Raw genomic sequence first — 20,852 nt, forward strand, 5'->3', positions numbered from 1 at the left:
ACAGGAAAAAAATTTTGGAAATGAAAGGTCAAAGATGAAGATCAATTCAAAGATCACGTAGAAACCACTTCAAATCTCAAAAGAGAATTCAGCACATCTCAAGCACAGATTTAAAGCAAAACCTTAACGTAAAGCTATCCATAACACCTAAACTAGTACCATGCCAAGAAAACAAAAGGAAGGAAGGAAAAAAGAAAGACTGCCCTGTTGGCAGGCTGCAGAGCTGGGCAAAGGTTAAGAGCACTTGCTGCTCTGCCAGAGGACCTGGGTTTAGTTCCTAGCACCCAGGCAGCCTAACGACCTCCCTCTGGACAATCTAATGCATCTGACCACACCTGCCCTCATGTGTGCATGCCCACATGCAGACACATGCACCTACATGTAACTAAAGATCATAAATCGTAAAAAAAGAAAAAGTTTATATTGACAACAGAGAGAACACACAAACAAAATCAACTACTGAATAATCCAAAAGAGAACAAGAAACTAAAAAACAAGTAGAGAGAAAAATAAATCCTAAGCCTAAATCCAAATATTAATAATTACATTAAATGTAAACAGTCCATATACAACTGAAGAAACTGCCAGACTGAAAAGGAAAGCACTATGCTGGGTACAATAATGCACTTTATTACGCTTTAATTAGCACAGATGTTAGAAGGAGAAAACACACACCCAGCAAACATTAAGCAAGAAACCTATGTAGAAAGAATCAGGAAGAAAGGAAAAGGGTATAGGATCATGAAGGCATCATTCAGAAAAGCACAGAAGCATCGACTATCTGCAGTACCTGAAAATACGCTTCAAAACACATGAAACAAAAACTGACAGAACTGAAGGAAGAAATGGCCACAGCCACAATTCTACGTGCAGAGTTCATTCTTCTCTGCACAGTGAACAGAACCAGTGAACAGCTGCAGTACCGAACACCATCAACCACAACACACATGACTGCATTTGTACAGCATGTTTGCACCACAACAGCAAACATATTCTTCTCCAGGGCAAAGCACTCAGGAAGACTGAGCATATCCTAGTCATAGCACCAAGCTTACTGTACTCTAAAACTTCCCATCATACATACATTCCATAACCACAATAAAACTAGGAATCAGCCTCAGAAAGAAACCCTCCCAGCATTTAAAATTAAACATTTCCATTTCTGGGATTAGCAAACTTCTCCTGTCATGTACTTCCTTTAGATTTTGAGGGTCAGACTTGTCTTCATTTCATATTACTGTTTTCCTCCTCTCTCACAATTTTTCTTTTATTAATAAGCTTACATTTATATATAAAAGCTGGGGTCGACCAGATGTGGCCCAAAGGTTACAGCCTGTCCTCCTATTGTAAATAATTAGTAAGCAGGTCCCAAGATTTAGGACACTTCACCTAACTGAGAGTGAAAACACAACTGTCAAACAGTGCATCCATCACTACAACACCAACAACAGCACGGGAGGAGCACCCCAAAGGAACCACACAGTAAACCCAGAAGCACCCCAAAGGAACCACACAGTAAACCCAGAAGAACAAGCAGAATACGCTTTAATACACAAAAGAGGAGATATTAAGAAAGCCAAAGGCTAAGTCCTGAGATCACCAAGATCGATATACCCCTCAGCCTCCCCAGTACTGACGCTTGGGGGACTTCTGACAGTCGACAACTGTTAGCTTCTGCCAAGTGGGTATCAGTGACACTCAACGCCTACCTGTGACAGCGTCTACTGATACATCAGCAAGCTCCTGGGGAATGAGAAGCATAAAACTAATACCTGCCTAGCTACACAAAAGAACAAGAAGAAACACGTCAGCAAAAGCAAGGTTAAAAGTAGGACTGTCGGGCTGGAGAGATGGCTCGGCGGTAAAGAGCACTGACTGCTCTTCCAGAGGTCCTGAGTTCAATTCCCAGCAACCACATGGTGGCTCACAACCATCTGTTATGGTATCTGATGCCCTCTTCTGCTGTGTCTGAAGATAGCTACAGTGTACACAGTCACATACACTAAATAAATAAATCTTTAAAAAAAAAAAAAGTAGACTCTCACCCCAAATTCATTTAAAAGAAATGAGTACTTAAAGCTATAAACAATTTTACTAGATAAATTTAAAAACTTTGGTGAAACCAAGCAAATCTTTTAAAGTGAGAAAACATCACTCTCCCTGAGGAAAACAACAGTCTAAGTAGTACAATACCTAGTAAAGAATTTGAGTTTGTAGTCAACTCCCCTCCGCCTTCAAGTGATTTTATTGGTAGATGCCACCATATACTTCACAGCACCAATTCTATGCTGTGTCTTACAAAAACACAGACAGAACACTTCCCAAATCACGCTACGAATCAACCTATCATTAGCAAAACATTCAGTAATATACAACAATACATCATGGTCAAATATAGATCATTCAGAAAAAGAAAATCAATCAACATAATATAGTACACTAACAGAAGTAACACAATACCAACATAGCAAAAAGAATGCATTCGAGATCTATTATTTTAAAAAAAACAATTTCACATATTAGAAATGAACTTCCTTAATATAACTAAAAGTACTGACTTAAAAGAGGAACTTAAAAAGAAAAAAGCCTACAATCAATGCATCTTGTAGAAAAGACCAAATAACTACCTTGGCAGAAAAATGGCAAGACCAACTTCTTGTGGGACTCCTAACAGTGAAAGACAGGCTGTCTCCAGCTCTTTTGCCTGCTTTTGGGACCCTTTCTTCATACTGGGTTGCCTTGTCCAGCCTTAATACAAGGGGAAGTGCCCATTCACACTTTAACCTGATATGACAGGTTTGGCTGATATCCCTGGGAAGCCTGCCTTTTTCTGAAAAGAAATGAAGGAAGAGTGGATGAAGGTTGGGAGGAGATGGAGGAGGGGGTCTCGGAGGCAAGAAGGCAAACCATCAGAAGGTTTAAAAAAAAAAAAAAAAAAGATGTCCATTCTCAGCAATTCTGCTCAATCCCATACAGAAAGCCAATGCAGTAAGGCAAGAAAAAAAACAGAAGGCATGAATATAGAAACTAAGTTAAAATATGTCACCCTTTACAAAGACACAAGTGTCTACAGCCAAACTCTTAGGGCATTTATTCAAAGAAGTTCATAAAACTGACAAGGGTTTACATGGTTACATGGTACAGTACGAACTGCACCGTCTTTAGAAAGTCAAGGATGGCCTAAGTACTAAGGACGGTGTACATTCTTGGAAGACTTAGTATAGTTAAGATGTCAATTCGTCCTACACTGATACATAGGCTTAGGAAAACGCCAGTCAAATATGAGGATTTGTTGTAGACAGAAATAAGCTGTTCCTAAAATGTAGATGGAAGAACAAAGGAACTGAAATCACTGAGTTTCAGAAAGAACAAACTAGAGCTGGGTTCCTAAGCCCAATAAAGCACACACTGACTCACAGTGCCTAATCTTAAGACACATGACAAAGCTACAGTAATTGAGACACAGATGGACACATATAAAAAAAACAAAGCAGTGGTTTACATGAATGAACTATACAAAGAAAGCCAGTAACCAATTCTTCCATTGTTTAATAATTTTAGTGAAGATACCGTTTACATGCCATACAATTTACCCACTTAAATGTTTTCTATGTGCCTGGGGCTACACAGGACTCATCACATGGATAGTTCGCATTCACAGTCCTCAACAGTTACACTGTCCATTCTTCCTACACCTTCCTAGCCCTAAACAGATACTAACTCATTTTCTATTTTCTAAATGTGTCATACTAAACATGACATAGTAAGAAGTAGGGCCTGTGTAACTGGTTCTTCCCCTTGGAATAATACTTTCAAGACACGTCTCTCTCCATTGTCAAATTACAGTCCACTGCATGGAGACAATCCATTTTATCTATTTCTTAGTTGATACTTGAGTTGTCTCCACTTCAGACTACCACTAGGGTCTGCACAAGCTTTTCTGTGAATGTACATTTTTATTTCATTTATATGTAATACTATTTCTGTTAGGTCCCATAGTAATCTAGTGCTTACGATTTTTTTAAAATTCTAATTTTCTAATACATACCACCAATTTACATTCTCACCAGTAGTATACAAAGATTCTAAATCACACACACACACACACACACACACACACACACACACACACACACACACAAGTTTTTGTTTTTTGGTTTTTGTTTTTTAAATTCTAACCACCCTGATAGAACACTTCTTGTGGTTTCAAGTTGTCAATTCATTTTGTCAAAGTGGAAAGTCAATTGTGGAGACAGGATGCTATTTTCAAGTGCAATGTTAAAATAATTGTACACTCACTCATAAGAAAAATGAACCTTGACTTACACCACATACCTAAAGGAAAATTAACTTAAAACATGAGCAAAATCATAGATACTGAAGGTAGGTGAAGAACTCTTAAATACGATGACAACCACCCTAACAAGAAGGACACCAAAGGACTTCACAATGTAAACCTGTTCTGGAAACACAGTCAACAAAGAGTAAAAAGGCAAGCTACAGCAACATAAGCAAACCATATATTCAAAGGAAGAGACAGCCTCAACATGGATAACAAACTCCCAGAACCTTCTCAAGTTCCTGAAAAGCACAACCCTTGAGGGTGCTGGAGAGATGACTCAGTGGTTACAAGCACTTGCTGTTCTTCTAGAGGAACCAGATTCAACTACCAGCACCCACATGGTGGCTCAAAACACCATTTTTCAGGAGAGTCATGCCCTCTTCTGGCCTCTGTGGTCACAGCCTGTATGTGGTGTACATACATAAAAATCACATAAAAATCAATCTAAGGTTTTTTAATAAAATAAAAATTTTTAAAAATTACAACCCTAATTTTTAAAAGTGGCTAAAAGTAGTCCATCTATACTCAATATCACCAGTCATTAAGAAGATGCAATCAAATTCCTTTCCATCTCTAGAGTAACGAACTCAAAGGATACAAAAGCCCTAGAGCTCTTACCATTGCCAGTAGAGAGGTGAAGATGGAGGGGAAAAAGTTGTGCGGACATTGGTTCTGCTGTTCCCTACTGTCCCACAAAAATAGTCTGGAAAAGTCTGCTCATCTTTGATAGCCTTAACACATGTTCACTATGAGACCCAGCACAAGAGGTGTGGGAAAGTTAAAGTCTGTGTGGTATTCTCCAACAGCTCCATTCCCCCTTAGTGCAAGTGTGCTTCCAAAGCACTAAGAAGAAATCTATGCTTGGCTCTCGGAGGCTGCTCAGCAACAGCATGAAATGAGCTCTGATACCAGCAACAATACAGATAAAGCATTAGAGCTAGAGGAACAGCCATTCTCCAAAGAAACCAAGATCCACCTGCAAACCATTCTAGGAAAATGCAAAGTAATAGTACTGGAGAACGATCAGTGATGGCCAGGTCTCAGAAGCTGATGGAGAGAGCGCCCACACATAGGTAAGCACAAGACAACACGAGGTTTGATCCTGCATACTGACCTCATACCTATGCACACTCAGAGTGGTGATGGTTAAGCAGATCAATATACATGTCAAAGATCACAGAATAGTATACCAAACAGAATTTTAAAAGAAGTATGAAAAGATACGTTCTTATTAAATGGCAAAAAGTTAACACAAGGGAGGATGCTGAGCTTGCCCTCTTCCCACAGCTCCGGTCCCTGAGCCTTGACTGTCAAGTCCACTCTGTTCCTCACTATGACTGCCTTCTGGGGAGTGGAGGCAGCAGAAACTCAAGACCTGCCATACCTCAATCCCTCAAGCAGTGTGATCAGAGGACAAGCTGTAGCTTCTGTATGCAAAGACCTCTTCCCACCTTGCCATTACCTGGTCAATAACGCAGCACCTGACTGCATGTATAAGTTGTTATTTCTTTTGCTTTAAGAAAAACATAGGGCAGCAGTCCCACCTACCTACAGTCCCACATCAGCCTCAGTTACCCACCATCTTATATGAAATGGAAAACTCCAGAAAAAAAAATCATGTTAAATTGCATGCAGGTTGAGAGGTATGATGAAATCTCATACTGAGCAGGCCACCCACACCACCAAGCCTCCTTCTGTACAGAACACATGTCACCTAGCCTGTTTGGTCATCAACTCACTCATAAGATAGCTGTGTTCAAGCATTCCTTGTTTTAACCATGACTCAGAGCTTTAGAATAATGATACCACATAATGGAAAGGCCAAAGAAGACCCACAAAGGGATTCAGTGAAGAAAAAAGATGAACATTCACATTAAATAAGGAAGAAAAGAATGACATACTGAAGTGTTAAGATCTATTAGATCCATATGCAAAACTGCAAAAAAAAAAAAAAAGAAAGAAAAAAAAGAAAACCCACATTATCCTAGAGCCACACCTCAACTAGAAAAATTGCAACCAGCACTCATGCTAGGAGCCTAGTAAAGATGGAGGACTCCCAGTGAGAGGGATCTGGATCAGCCACGGGGACTGGATCATATGCACCTTTTATTAAGTGTCAACTTTAACAATACACCTAGACATTCTCTTCAGCGATTATAAATTACCCTAACACTGTGGGTGAAAGCCTCTGAGGCTTCTTATCCTATTAGACTCTATGTAGTTAGATATGTGCCCTGACAATTTAGATAAATAGCTATCCCAATTACAAACCTGGACTTGATTTGCAATTAGTCTCCAACAATAGTTTCCAGAATTTCACAGAATACATGAGTTTTCCAACTAGTACCCACTCCTGGATAACTGAAATTATTTCAGCTTTAGAAAAGTCAGCTGTATTTCATATAATGACCTCATTTATACAGGAGAACCCTCAAATTATTTTCAAATATACATTTACTAGAAGGTTGAAAGCAAATAAGGATGATATATCAAATTTACACACATCATTATAAAAATACTATCAGACTAGAAATTAAAGAAGCTTACTACCATAACGCAACCATGCCAGAGCTCAAAGCATCCAGGTATATATATAGGATAAGAAATTGGGTAAACAAAAACAAAATGGCCTTCTAAGATGCGGCAAGACCTCAAGTTACCTACAAGGGGCATCTTTCCACATGTGGTCTCTTTAATACAATGAAAGTGAGATTTCCTACAAACCAAAACCAGATTTAAAATGTCCAAACTTTTATAAAGAGGAATTTCTCTGATTTCATGACAAAGAAAATAAATTACTTCTGGGTCCCAAAATATTAAAAGCAGAGGTATATGAAGCAACAAGACTCACAGAACACGAGTATAAAATGCCTTGGCTCACAGTTCATACCTTTGGAATCATGGCAAGTGCAAAGTATTTCCAACCTCCATTCTCAAACATTGCTTATCCATAGATTACAGATAATCCAGAGCAGCAAACAGCCTAGACTAGCAAGTCCTGACAGTTGCTTGGGTGAGCATCCCCAGCCCTGGAGACTGTGAACACACATAACAGAGAACAAAACATCCTCACAAAGGTACCTACGTTCTTTCCGATGCTCAACTAAACCCACGGCCTGCTTCGCTGAGCACTTTGCAAACCAGTTGTCCCCAAGTAAAACAGTGACTTCATTAGTATGGACAAGTTTTCCTGGCATGAAGGCAAGAGGGCCAAATGGTACCTATTGGTTAAAAAAGAAAAAGAAAAGCAAAAATTTTAAACATACATTTTAAAAATATTTAGCATGAGAAACCCTACATTACTGAGTTCTTACCTATGCACTGGGAAAAATAAAAAGTCGATTTCCCAGAAATTTAACATTGTATTAAAATTTTACCAGGAAAATCTATAGAAAATTGTATTAGGCTAATAAATTCATGTTAAAACAGGAAAATAAAGCCACAGCATATTTCCAAGATAGCTCTTAGAAGAAAGTAGCAATGTCTATGAATGTTTACACATTTGATTAATCCTTAAGTCCTTAAGTTCATTTAAGTCTAAATGAAGCCAAAGCAGTGAGGAACTACTGTCTTAGTACGGAAACCTATGTTTTGAAGGTAGGAACTATCCACATTTAATCTAGCACAGCAGAACAAATTCTCCTGAAGCACACTGATGCAGTGGAGGCTGCAGCCAAGAGCTCAGGGCAGACTGTGTATCACAATGAAGGTCATTCAGAAGCAAACCATCAGCACCTCTCATATAAAAATCAATGTTCTGGGGTTTAAGTCTATGACTTACCAGACATTATGGCTTGTTCTTGCTTTGACTAACAGGAAATAACTAAGTACCATATTCCTATCATAATTAGTTATATATAAAAATACATTTGCATACCAAACATCACATTTCTGCTAATATGTCACTAAACTATAATAATTATATACAAATCATTGTATTGGTTTTGTTTCAAGGCCTAAGAAAGCAAACCTTCCTCACTATGGAGACACCTCTGACAGTGTACCAGCTGACAGTTTATGAACACACAGCAAGGGGAAATCCTATTATTTCACCAATTAGACTGTCTACAACAACATGTGACTCTAAAAGGGACACAGTGGGCATACCATGATGTCGTAAGACAACTTGTCAGGCAAGGTCCTCAGCCTCTCTTGAAGAGCACTATAGTCATTGTCTACTTTCTCCCTGATGAGAAAACACCAAACACAAAGTGAGTGCATGGATCAGAGTCCTGTTGGCTGCATTCAGCAGTTTACACCACTCAAAGTTTACAGGGTCCAGCAGTGGCATCGTTTTCCCATACATTCACACAGAAATTGAAACTCATTCTGAAACTGAACACTCACAACTTGACAATTAGCTTAAGGTAGGAGATGGCCTAGTCTAATGCAATGTCAAAATTAAGGAAGCATGAAGGGGGCTGCTATTTAGAGGGAGCCAGGAACTCACACTGAGAAGACACATCAGATATATACCTTCTGGGTGAATAAACAGACTGTACAGGGGAGCTATGAGCATAAGAAGGCATCAGGGGCTTCATCCTTATCAGAGAATCTAAGCCCAAAACCAGTGTCATCAACTGATGTGAACAAGGTAAGAAATCCAGTCACAAACAGAAAAAAATTGAGGAAGCAGTAATGCCAAAAGCATTTCAACTAGTCTCTGAAATCTGTTCCGCGGTGTATGAAAACAGCTGCCAGCCAGTCGTGGTAGCTCATGACTGTGACCCCAAAACTAGGGAATAGGAAGCAGGGGGATCAGGAATCTTTCTAGGCTGCATATTGAGTTCAAAGGCAGCCTGCTGGGTTACATGAGATCCTGTCTCAAAGAAAATAAGGGGAAAAGGGATTAGGGGAATCCATTTAAACAACCCTAAGATGTGACGCAATGTGGCCTTGCTGGAGCAGAGAGTAGCATGTGTCCAAGCTGTCCCTCCACGGCGCTTCAGCCTACCGGAACCAACTGCCCTCTTCCTGAGCTGAAGCGCTTGCCTCTGCTGAGATGAAACTTCTTTGGAGGTCAAGTTTCCTAAGGACTCTTTGCTCTGATGGATGTTGCAAATAATTCTAGAGCACTAAACTATCCTCTAAAAAGATAACAAAAACAATAAGCTCACCAAGTAATTTAAAGGAAAGCATCCTGTCAGACTAAAATGTATCCTGTGCCATGTAGGTAATCACCCAAATAATAAAAATGACTCTGCTACAAACTGTGGCGTTGACGCCAATGGACTCCTTAGCTCCACTACAGCAGTAGGAGCATAATTAATAAAAAGTATCCACTCGGTCTTATGATCCCAGGGAATTTCACGTGTGTTGCTATTTATTCTGAAAAAAACCAAAAACTCCAGCAATAATGTCACTCAACATTTTTCTCTTATACAAGGTAGCACAGAAAGAAAACAGGAAAGAAACACTGGAGAGAGCCAGTCTCCTGTATCCTCAAAGCAGACACCCAGCTTCTTATTCTCACACAAACTCTCAATTTCTTTTTTCTTTTTTTTTTTTTAAGATTTATTTATTATATATAAGTACATTGTAGCTGTCTTCAGACACACCAGAAGAGGGCATCAGATCCCATTACAGATGGTTGTGAGCCACCGTGTGGTTGCTGGAAATTGATCTCAAGGTCCTCTGAAGAGCAACCAGTGCTCTTAACCACTGAGCCATCTCTCCAGCCCAAACTCATTTTCTAAAGTTCAAGAACTCTGTATAAACTCTCCCCAAAACTTTTATGTATTTAAAAAAAAATAATAAACTGTCTACTATGGTATTTCTTTTGTGTGTATCTTTGTGACAGAGTGCACAGGCACATGTGAAAGCCAGAGATGAACACTGGAGTCTGCGATCACTTTCTACCTTACTTTTGAGATGGGGGTCAAGGGGGGGTCTCACCAATTCAGCTAGACTAGCTGGCTAGCAAGCTCCAGGGGTCTTCCTGTCTCTGACTCCCCAGAACTGGAGCTATAGGTATGCACCCATTTCTTTATGTGGCACTGGGGATCAGAATTCAGGTCTTTCCTGCTGGTATGTAAAGCAACCACCTTCTTAGACCCTATTATTCTATTTCTTAAATAAATTATCCGTTGGTTACATTTTTATATGGACAAGATGGCAAAAAGCCTTCCTGAATGGACTATATACACCAGGACCAGGCCCCAGACGAACCACAGTTTTAAAGTCAAAGCAGAGAGTGAATGAATACCAGCCCTCCAACTCCACTCACACGTATTACCTTTAGCTTCTTCCAAGTTTAAACTGGAAAAATACCTGTTCACAAGCTCATAATTTCAGAAAAGCATAATTTTCAGAAAAGATTATTAAGCACTAAGATCAGGTCCCACTTAACTTAGTCATTCAACTGGACAGTGTGACTTACTGAGAGATAACGGAACAGCTGAATTTCACCATCCAGAGGCTTTGGAGACAGGGTCAATATGAGTAATAAACAAGAAGATGTGATACAGTACCAAGAGATCACAGATGCTCATTAATCTATGGAATACTAACAGCCTCTGTGATTCAGACTGAGACTGGGTAAAACCTCAAGGTCTATCCATCCACTAGCTAACGCTTCTGATTAGGTCCAATTAAAGTTAGCATTCAGCATGTCTTACATTGGTAATCTACAAAAAGACACTTAAAAAAAGAAATCTCGTGTGCCCTCAGAGAACAGAAAGTTCAACCAAGGTAATGTCAGCAATCAGTATTTCCAAATGAATACTCAGCTTTAACCTTCATTAATAATTCTCTCTAGAACAAAAATGTGGACAAACTAGAAAATCTAATCTGAGACTAGAGTTGCTATATTTTGAGTTATTTTCTAAAGCAGAAAAAGAAAGTGGAAGAGGATTTAAAGTGCAGTAATGCAGAAATACTTTTTGAAGGGAGGTTAGCCACATACCTTGAAGAAATCCCTTTACATTCTGGATAAAATGTTCGGGACTAGAAATTAGCAAAATGTGATCTCCACAACCCTCTAATACACAAGACCAATGATCCCTTTAAAACATCACATGCCTATGCAGCATATATGCAATTTGCTTAAATGTAGAAGAATCTGCCTACAATGTATGCAGTGCCCAAGGAGGACAAAATGGTGTATCAGATCCACTGGGACTAGAGTTACAAGCAGTTATAAACTAGCATATGTATTTTGGGAGCTGAACCCAAATCCTATGTAAGAACACTAGGAGCTTTTAATGCTGAGCCATGTCTCTAACCACAAAAAGTCAAGTTGTCTTTCTTTTTTCCCACTTAGAGCAGGGTTTCTCTGTTTAACACCTGCCTCTCTCTTCTGAGTGCTAGGATCAAAGGCATTTTTTAAAATATGGACATTTTGCCTTCATATAAGTCTGTGCACCACATGCATGACTGGTACTCTCAGAAGTCACAAGAGGGAACTGGATTCCCTGGAACTATAGCTACAGAGAGCTGTAAGCCTCCATGTGGGTTCTGGGGATTGAGTCTGCAAGAGCAACAAGTACTCTAAAGCACTTAGCTGTCTTTCTAGCCTCAATACAAATTGTCTTAATAACTAATGTTAAAGATTGGAGAAGATGAGCAGAGTATTTGCACCCCAAATATTAACACATCTCTGTCAACTTTATTTCTTGAACATATAAATGTTAGGTGCTTTAGTCTTACTAAAATATAGCAACCAAAAGATAATTACCTAAAATACTGTTTCTTCCAATGGAAAACAAAGCCTAGCTATAGTTAGAGCAAGCCTCTCAAACCCACTTACTCCTGTTTGTCTTCACTGTATTTGATGAAAACTATATTCAGTACAACTATCAACCCTATTCCTGGCTTTACAGACTGAACCAAGGGTTTTAACCCTATTCCTGGCTTTACAGACTGAACCAAGGGTTTTAACCCTATTCCTGGCTTTACAGACTGAACCAAGGGTTTTATATGCTAGGCATAGGCTCTACCACTGACTTACATTCCCAGCCCTCTTTTTATTTTTTTTTATTTTGAAACACAGTCTTACTAAATTGCCCAGGCTGACCTTGAACCTGCCATCCTCCTACCTCAGCCCCAGTAGCTGGGCTGAATGGCTTGTGCCACACCAAGGTTACCAGCCTTCAATTCTAAACTTCAACATTTTATTCAAGAAGCCTACTTCATACCAAATAGCTTCACGCAATAGTTTTCATAGAGATAAGGACTATAACCTAGCTAAATAGCATGCTTTAAAAAAATAAAAAGCTTCTTTTGAACCTTGCTGGCCATGTTTACATGTCTCTGTGAAACACCTTTAGTTTTAAAAAGGCAACAGCAAACAAAGTATGTCTATAACTAGCCCTAACCTTAAAGTATTAAGATCAGGACAGACCCTACGGGAAATTTTATTTTCATAGAAGTGTAAGTCTGAAAGAGCAAGCTAAAGCTAAAAGGTGTGAGTGAGTGAGTGAGTGAGTGAGTGAGTGAGTGAGTGAGTGAGTGAATGTGTGTGTGTGTGTGTGTGTGTGTGTGTGTGTGTGTGTGTGTGTGTGTGTGTGTGTATGTATGTTAAAAGATGAAGCATGCCAATGACTGACTCTGAAATGCCTCAGAAAGAACAGATTGATGAGTAAGAAGGGTGGTATATAATCAAGGTTCACCTGCACAGTCCTGTGCAGATGAAAATTTCGGTAACCAATTATTTAAAGGATACAGAAGAGCATGAAGAAATACTAAGCCTTCCTGTTCCGGGAACCACTTTGTAAGGAGCAAGTAAGCACTGAATCCCTTGTTCCAGGCAGGAGCAGGCTCGCATCTCCACCGTTAAGACGATGAAATGAAACCTCTGATGAGAAGTGCAGAGTCTTCCCACTGTACTTAAATAGCAAGACAACTAGCAGAAAATACTAGCACTAAACTGTCTTCTTGGAGGAAGTCTCCCATTATTTCTTTCTCTTTTCCTAACTGATAAACAAACAAAAAAGCAGAAGACACCATGAGGTGCTTAAAAAGAAAGGGTTTTACATTACCACAATATGTGGGTTATGATCTATAGACAAAAGTTGTCTCTAACAAACAGCGAAACCTAGAGCTTCTGAAATGTACAGAGGTCAACAGAAGCTACTTAGCTCATTGTCAGCACTTCAGAACTGTCCTATAAGCACCGAAGAACGCCTACTCTCAATCCAGTTCACTAGACAGTCACCACTGCTCGGCAACAGAGCTCTGGGCTACGTCAGAGAGCAACACTCAAACCCGGCAGCCTTCTAAAATTTACAGTCCCTCTGCCTTAAAGTTCCACTGGTGTGAGGAGTACCTGAGCCACCTCTAGAATTAAGAAAATAAAACTTCGGTTCAGGAATGGTACAGGCAGAGATTTCTCTACAGTTAAGAAACTACTTTCTTCACTGTCCTCTAAGTCTAAGGAAGCTGTCAAGATACATGACAAAATAGGAACATTCTTGAGAGAAAGAATAATTTTGTCTGCACACTAGTGGGGAAAGGAATGCTCCTCATTCAGAATTTAAATATATTTATATGAAATTGGAGGCACTGTTACCTCTTTTCCTGAATGGTCACTGCAAAATGCTTAGTGACTTCACTTAAATAATTAAAATTTACCCCCAAAAAACAAGACAAAATGGAGACATATTCCTTTTTATAAGAGCGTCATACCTAAGAGCTTACCTCATCAGAATTAGCTGCAACCTAACACATTTTCCTAGTGTTTCATGATTTCATGAGTCATCAGAAAACATTAAAAATAATCTAAAAAATAGCCAATAATTTTTCAAAATTAGTTTAACAAAGGCAGATCCAACTAGCAATCCACTAGAGTTCTTACATTTAACTTTTCATAGTGGCTCCAGCACAAGGGACACACACAGTGAAGCTGCAAGGAATATGTTCCCATGCATGCTCTCTCCACCGCCACCACATGGACGTGTGACCTGAGACTTGTCAATTATCCTAAATGCCTGTTTCTTCATTCATAATTAATACTTTGCTCTACGAACACAATCAGATGTGAAGTAAAAGAGGGGGATACTCTAAAATTACATAAAAGCAAAGAGGTCTTTGAAAGAAATCCCCAAGTTGCCAATTTACATGTAATCTTTATGTCCTGTTCATCTCTCTGACTTCCTCTGACTGATACATGCTCCTGTTATGAGTTAAAGGGGGGAACATATCACAGAAGTAGAGAATCATCTCTCAGTCTGAATATCTGTACCAGCTCTGCTTAAATCTCCCTAACCCGCAGCCTTTGCTGCATTAATTTAGGTTCCCACACTTTCACAGTCTCTCAGGAAGCAGTGATCATTATGGCCACTTTGGAGTGGTGATCTAGGCTGCTGTTCCTATGACAGAAAATTCATTTTCTCGAGTTTACAGAGACTTTCACATACTCCCACAGGTCAAAGCTCCTATCAGAGTTTAAAAGAGAAAAATAATGCCAATACTAGTTCTTAATCTACAAAGTATTTAAAATCCTCAAAATTATCTTTAACTCAAAAGTCAATAAAAATAAAAACAACTGGAAAAAACTCACTATTTGCTTATGAGTTAATGTGAATTATTAAAAAATAAACTATAAGTCTATCAATCTGTACAGCTGCGTTTCCCTGCACTTGACAGACACTAACACCCCACAGGACTCAAGGAATGATAGAATCTGGGCTGCTGGGCCTTAGAGGCAGAAGCAGAGCTCCGGACTGTGGGGACCCAGCTGTGTGCCATGCACTGCAATCCTTACACAGAAACCTGTGTGAGCGTTATCAACAGTGCATTGTTCTTTTTGTTTGTTTGTTCTTATTTTTAAAGAATAAACGAAAAAACAAAAAACAAAAAAACAAAACAACAACTTCAAGGTGTAAGCTGTGGTTTTCTGATAAAGTTAAGAAAAAAAGAAAAATGCCAGCTAACAAATCCTTGGCTTCCCAGACAGTCCCTGGACTTAAGCAAGTCCCCAGGAGCTGTGAACCAAAAAACTTAGATGCTGGAAATATCATCAAACACAGTATCCCAAAAAGTTATAAATGAGACTATAAAAAGTTACTTCTGTGTGTGCATGCACTTGTATGTCTATATGCATATGTGCAGATGGAGTTATAAGCTACTGGAACCCAACATGAGTGGTTAGGAACAGAACTTGTCCTCTGCAAGATCAGCAAGTTCTCATACCTGCTGAGCCATTTCACTGGTTTGTTTGTTTGTTTGTTTGTTTGTTTTTAATATTACTGTAAACTCTGAGAGAAAATTCCCCTAAAACACCCCAGAAACTAATTTTCTTACTTTCAAAAGTATAACACAAAGGCTTAGGGACACTTAAAAGTACTAATTTCAAACTATAAATTAGAAATCATTAAAGAAAAAGGGAAAAGTAAAATAATTTCTAATCTGAACTCCACAGTACAAATACACATAACCACTAAGCTGAAAGTAATGTTTTTAAAATACCAGGAAAAAAAATTAGTTTCAGATATAAGTAAATTTACCTTTACTATTTTATTATGACCTTTCTATAATAACTAATCATATATTTACCTTATAGTCAGAATAAAAATGTAAACTCATTCAGGGTAGAGGAGCTGGACCAGGTGGCTCCGCAGTTGAGAGACTTACTGTTCTTCCAGAGGACCTGGTTCATGTCACATTACCTAGGTCAAGTGACCAACAACCACCTGGTAACTCCAGTTCCAGAGGCACCCGGCCTTCAGAGGCACCAGGCACACAGGTGATGAGCATACACGTATGTAGGCGCTCACAACATAAAATAAAAACCATTTTCTCTAAAACACTACATACAGAAATCCTCAAACATAATCCCCAAACTAGAGAATGGGATAGATGGTGTTTGATAATGGTAAAAACAACCACCACCAAAAAAGGAAAGGAAAAAGCTAGAGACAGAGTAAGGGATGTATGTGTGCGCACTGTACCCACTCTTCCTCCCCATCATCCCTCGGGGTAGTAACTGCCTGACTCTAATGGCAAAAGCAGGTAATATGTCAATTTTGCGGCTCTTCTCTGCTTCACTCAAAGGGATGAAGGAAAAGGGAGAAAAAGAGGAAATAAGTAAAAAACAAAAGAAGGTTCTATACAAAATAGTACCAAAAATACAGTCTATTAAATAAGAACTCTGAAAAATTGGCTTCCCAATTTATCAAGCACTGAAGAATGAAGCCATCATTGTATTTCTGCAAATATGCAGACCAGTATTTCAGACAAAATAAAATAAATTCATATTCATACTTATGAAGGTTGTAGGAAAACACTTTCAGTTATTCACAGGAATTGTTAGAAATATTCAGAGATACTGATTGGGGTAGCTTATACTTTAAGTCTTAGTTCTTGAGAAGCTAAGGCAGGAGGATAACTGGGACTCTGGGAGCAGCCTGGGTTCCATAGAAATCACACTCCACCTTGGGATACCAGGTAAGACCCTGTCTTCAAAAAAAAAAAAAAAAAAAAAAAGGGAGGTTGTTTGTGAGGCAGATTCTTCCCTCAACAACAACAGTCAAACATATGCTCTCTACAGTTACACGTGTGTTTGGATGTGTGCATGTGATACAAGCATATACACTGTTTCCCCTTTTCCTATTAGTAAAGAGGAATTTTTAGAAAGACTTAAGATTTTCACTATTCATATTTTTATATTTCCCACTAAATACTGTGACCATAAACTATAACAGAAACTAGTTTCCCCAAATTTTTTATTCACTTTTCTTTTAAAAAGTAACAAGTATCAAACATTTGTTTTACAATTTCTTTCTCAAACTCATATGCTCAAGTGGTTTTTGAATTTGTCAAACCTTAAGCTACTCTTTGCAATATTAAACACATGCACAAATACAATACTATATTTTCATTTAAGTTGGCTTTGTGTGATTTAATACTAGATTTCTTCACTACCCAAATCCACTTACAAGTTTTAAAGGAAATAAGGTGTTTTTTAATTATATGTATGGTGGTTGTGCACATGAATGTGGGTGCACAAGGAGACCAAGGGCATTGGATATCCTGAAACTAGAGTTACAGGCAGTCTGCAGCTTCCTGGTGTGGATGGCTGGAATCCCAACTCAGGTCCTCTACAAGAGTAGGCTGTGTTCTAACCACTGAGCAATCCCTTTCCAGCTCTAAGCAAGCTATTTCTACACCATTGCATATAATTTATGGTTATAAACAAGACCTCTGTGCACATTATTGACTGTGCCCCATCCATAAGCACTATTTTATTCAAGCCCATAAGCAACACAGAGTAATGAATCTTTCTTGTAAGACCCAGCAAATAGGAATCATTCTTTGCTCTAGCAAGAGATAGCAGTCATTGCTTCTAAATCTAGCTGCCTCTCTTAAGTTCCTCTGAACACCATAATGTGGCCTTGCAGCTTCCATGTCATGTAAAAGAAGGCTAGGAGAATGCCACAAAGGCAGAGCAGGCAGAGCTAACAGGACCCACTATCCCAGGATGCCCTTAAACTTGGGACAGTGGAATTCTAATACTGTGATATCAGGCCTGTGCTACCAATGCTAGTCTTAGACTCATTGCAAACACTGGGAATAGATGGATGCAATATTCAAATGAAGCCATTCAGATAAACCAACTACTGACACTAAATGAATGACAGGCACCTACAGGCTGACCACTCTGCTCTACCACCTGTTTAAAATGCTTCATCACAAAACTTACTGAAGACAGGCATGCACAAGCTCCAAGAATATACCAATAAGGCCAACTCTCTGCCTTACTCTCTGCATGATTGGGCACGGTAGAATTCTACTCTAGCACTCTGGGAAGCTGAGGCAGGAAGACTGGCACAAGTTCTAGGCCAGCCTGGGACATAGTGGAAGATAAAACCCAGATAAATAAGATAGCACAGCTATAAAACATCCACAAACATGTACAAAACACTAAGATTTTTATTATTTTTCTTTATTTATGTGACATCTCAAACTTTCCAGAAAGATTTGGATCTAATCTTAGTTCCTGAGTGACAGGCTGAACATGCACTGCAGCCCTGTGAGTCAGTGGTAGTGTAACTGGAAGAAAAGGATGTGTCCTTAGTGTAAGTGCTCAGGACTGCAAACAACAGAATGCAAAGGCAGGCCTGTGACTCCAAAAGCTGTTCAAGAATTTTTTTTTTTTTTTTGGTTCTTTTTTTTCGGAGCTGGGGACCGAACGCAGGGCCTTGCGCTTCCTAGGCAAGCGCTCTACCACTGAGCTAAATCCCCAACCCCGAGAATTTAAGAATAAAGACAGACATAAATAATCTCCCAACAAGATAGCTAGCTCTAAATGGACCAAACAGTAAACCTCACATCTCACATTCATTTATATATATATATACATACACACACACACACACACACACACACACACACACACACACACACACACACACATATATATATATATATATATATATATATTTTTTTTTTTCCCCCCCTGGAGCTGAGGACCGAACCCAGGGCCTTGCGCTTGTTAGGCAAGCGCTCTACCACTGAGCCAAATCCCCAACCCCATCATATTCATATTTAACAAGAAAGTAATTATAGCCTGTAACACCTTATTTTCCTTAAAAATAATAGGCAAAAGGGGGGAGAGTGTTTTGGTTTGGTTTGTTTTTCAAAACAGGGTTTTCTCTTTGTAGCTCTAGCTGTCCTAGAACTCACTCTGTAGACCAAGCTGGCCTCACATTCAGAGATCCGCCTGCCTCTGCCTCCTGAGTGCTAGGATTAAAGGTGTGCACAACCACTGCCAAGCTAAAAAGTTTTATTAATTAAAAAAAGAAAAAAAGAAAGAAAACTTTAATCTTGACTAAGATGAAAACCACCATTAGTGCTAAAAGAATGCTGTGCAATTCTTATCTACTGGGTTCAAATATTTCCTTTTTTATTTGCTCTTATCTGAACAAATACTATTAATTCCTCAGTTCACCAGCATCCTAGAATTTAATTTTCTAGGTAGGTCCTAAGACAGTACCAGACTACTTTCATTCCTATTTTTCTACAAAAGACTTTTACTTTTTGTTCAATATTTTGAGAGAGAGAGAGAGAGAGAGAGAGAAATAAAGAGGAAGGAAGAGAGAGAGAGAGAGAGAGAGAGAGAGAGAGAGAGTATTCTGAAGCCTGAATTTTACCCTGTTTGTCTCTAAATAAAAGAACCCTTTTAAATTACACATCAACACCCCTAGGAAAAGAACTGCATCTTTAAAATCATTTCTTTAAGCTTTTCTTCTTATATTAGGAGATACCCATAAAGACCAGGGCACAGCTACCTACACTGCACTTTAGACTGGCTAATGTCAAGAGTCAAAAACTTAAAAGCAACATGCTTTTTAAAACTGTATCTAAGGCGTGCTTAAGAATGGCTCGTTTCGGTTGGGGATTTGGCTCAGTGGTAGAGCGCTTGCCTAGGAAGCGCAAGGTCCTGGGTTCGGTCCCCAGCTCCGAAAAACAGAACCAAAAAAAAAAAAAAGAATGGCTCGTTTCTGAGCTCCTCTTCATTTATTCCAACATGCCAGCAAATGGTACACAAACTGCCTTGATCTCTCTTTTAGTCTTACTAGGAGCCCTCCTGTGGCTGGGCCTTTAGGTTGTAAATATCAGCTCAGACTTGTCCACGCAGGAATGTCTTCTGTCAGAAGGTGTGAGATGTAAAGATAGCACAATGCTAAACCTCCAGATCCCTACTGTCTGACGTTTTTAAGAAAGTGAACACTTTTGTTTCAATTTCTAAACATAAACATGAATTCAGAATTGACTGGTCACTTAGATTCTTGCAACAACATGACACTACATGTACAGATTCTCTTTAAAACATGATACTATATGTACAGATTCTCTTTAAAAGCAAACAAAATACTGTCTCCTAAATCCTGTCAGAAGGAATTCAGAGCAGAAAGAGATTTAATAAGGGAAAAAGAATTGTTATCTTTAACATATAGACAAGGTACAATAAACCTGAAATTACTCTACAGGCAAATATGCAGCCTTCTACAGTTGGAAGCCTTTTAGCACACTGGAATTGAGACTGAGGGTCTGAGACTGCTCTGCCATCAGGATTCTGCCTGTCACTACTCTCAGCCTGTACATGGTGGTGCTGTTTATAAATAAAACACTGTAGATAAAACAACCACAGATTTCAATTTCACCTATTCAACATTAAGTGCTATTCTGTGCCAAACATGGAGAAAAGACTGTGTGGATAGAAAGACAAAAACATGTTTGTTATCCTCAAGAACTCTCTCCGCCAGAGGAAGGATTTCACTAAGCCACCTAGAAGCAAGTCGCAGGTTCATGTATGCTGGAGTCTGTTCAGAGTGAATTCATCCTCTTATTTCCTAAACCTGTCACCAAAAACAAGACACACATGTCCACAGAATGAAATTGCCTCTAAGGGTTACTCATAAATAAGTCACTTTGGCCAAATCTACAAAAGAAAAGCCTTTTCTGGCCAAGGTCTTGCACACACTTCACGTTTTAAGCTGAATTGAATACATAGTGCAAAGTGAACGGTCCATTATGGAAATGCTGACAGACCTACACCACCAGTGGATGC

General features: G+C 39.0%; 1 protein-coding gene across 4 annotated transcripts in view; it reads right to left on the reverse strand.

Annotated features, from left to right (window-relative positions):
* Uri1 (URI1, prefoldin-like chaperone) overlaps positions 1 to 20,852 on the reverse strand; it is a 62,631-nt gene that overhangs the window by 14,445 nt on the left and 27,334 nt on the right. For 3 of the 4 annotated variants that reach the window (XM_063261707.1, XM_039111759.2, NM_001107507.1), the window contains 2 exons: positions 8,450 to 8,528; positions 7,428 to 7,563 (listed from right to left, as the gene is read on the reverse strand). In XM_063261707.1, the coding sequence (XP_063117777.1) occupies positions 7,428 to 7,563; positions 8,450 to 8,528 (215 nt within the window). The remainder of the gene's footprint in view (positions 1 to 7,427; positions 7,564 to 8,449; positions 8,529 to 20,852) is intronic. The other variant, XM_063261710.1, reaches the window with a different exon arrangement.

This window comes from Rattus norvegicus, chromosome 1 (assembly GCF_036323735.1).
Source record: "Rattus norvegicus strain BN/NHsdMcwi chromosome 1, GRCr8, whole genome shotgun sequence".
Taxonomy (NCBI): Eukaryota; Metazoa; Chordata; class Mammalia; order Rodentia; family Muridae; genus Rattus; species Rattus norvegicus.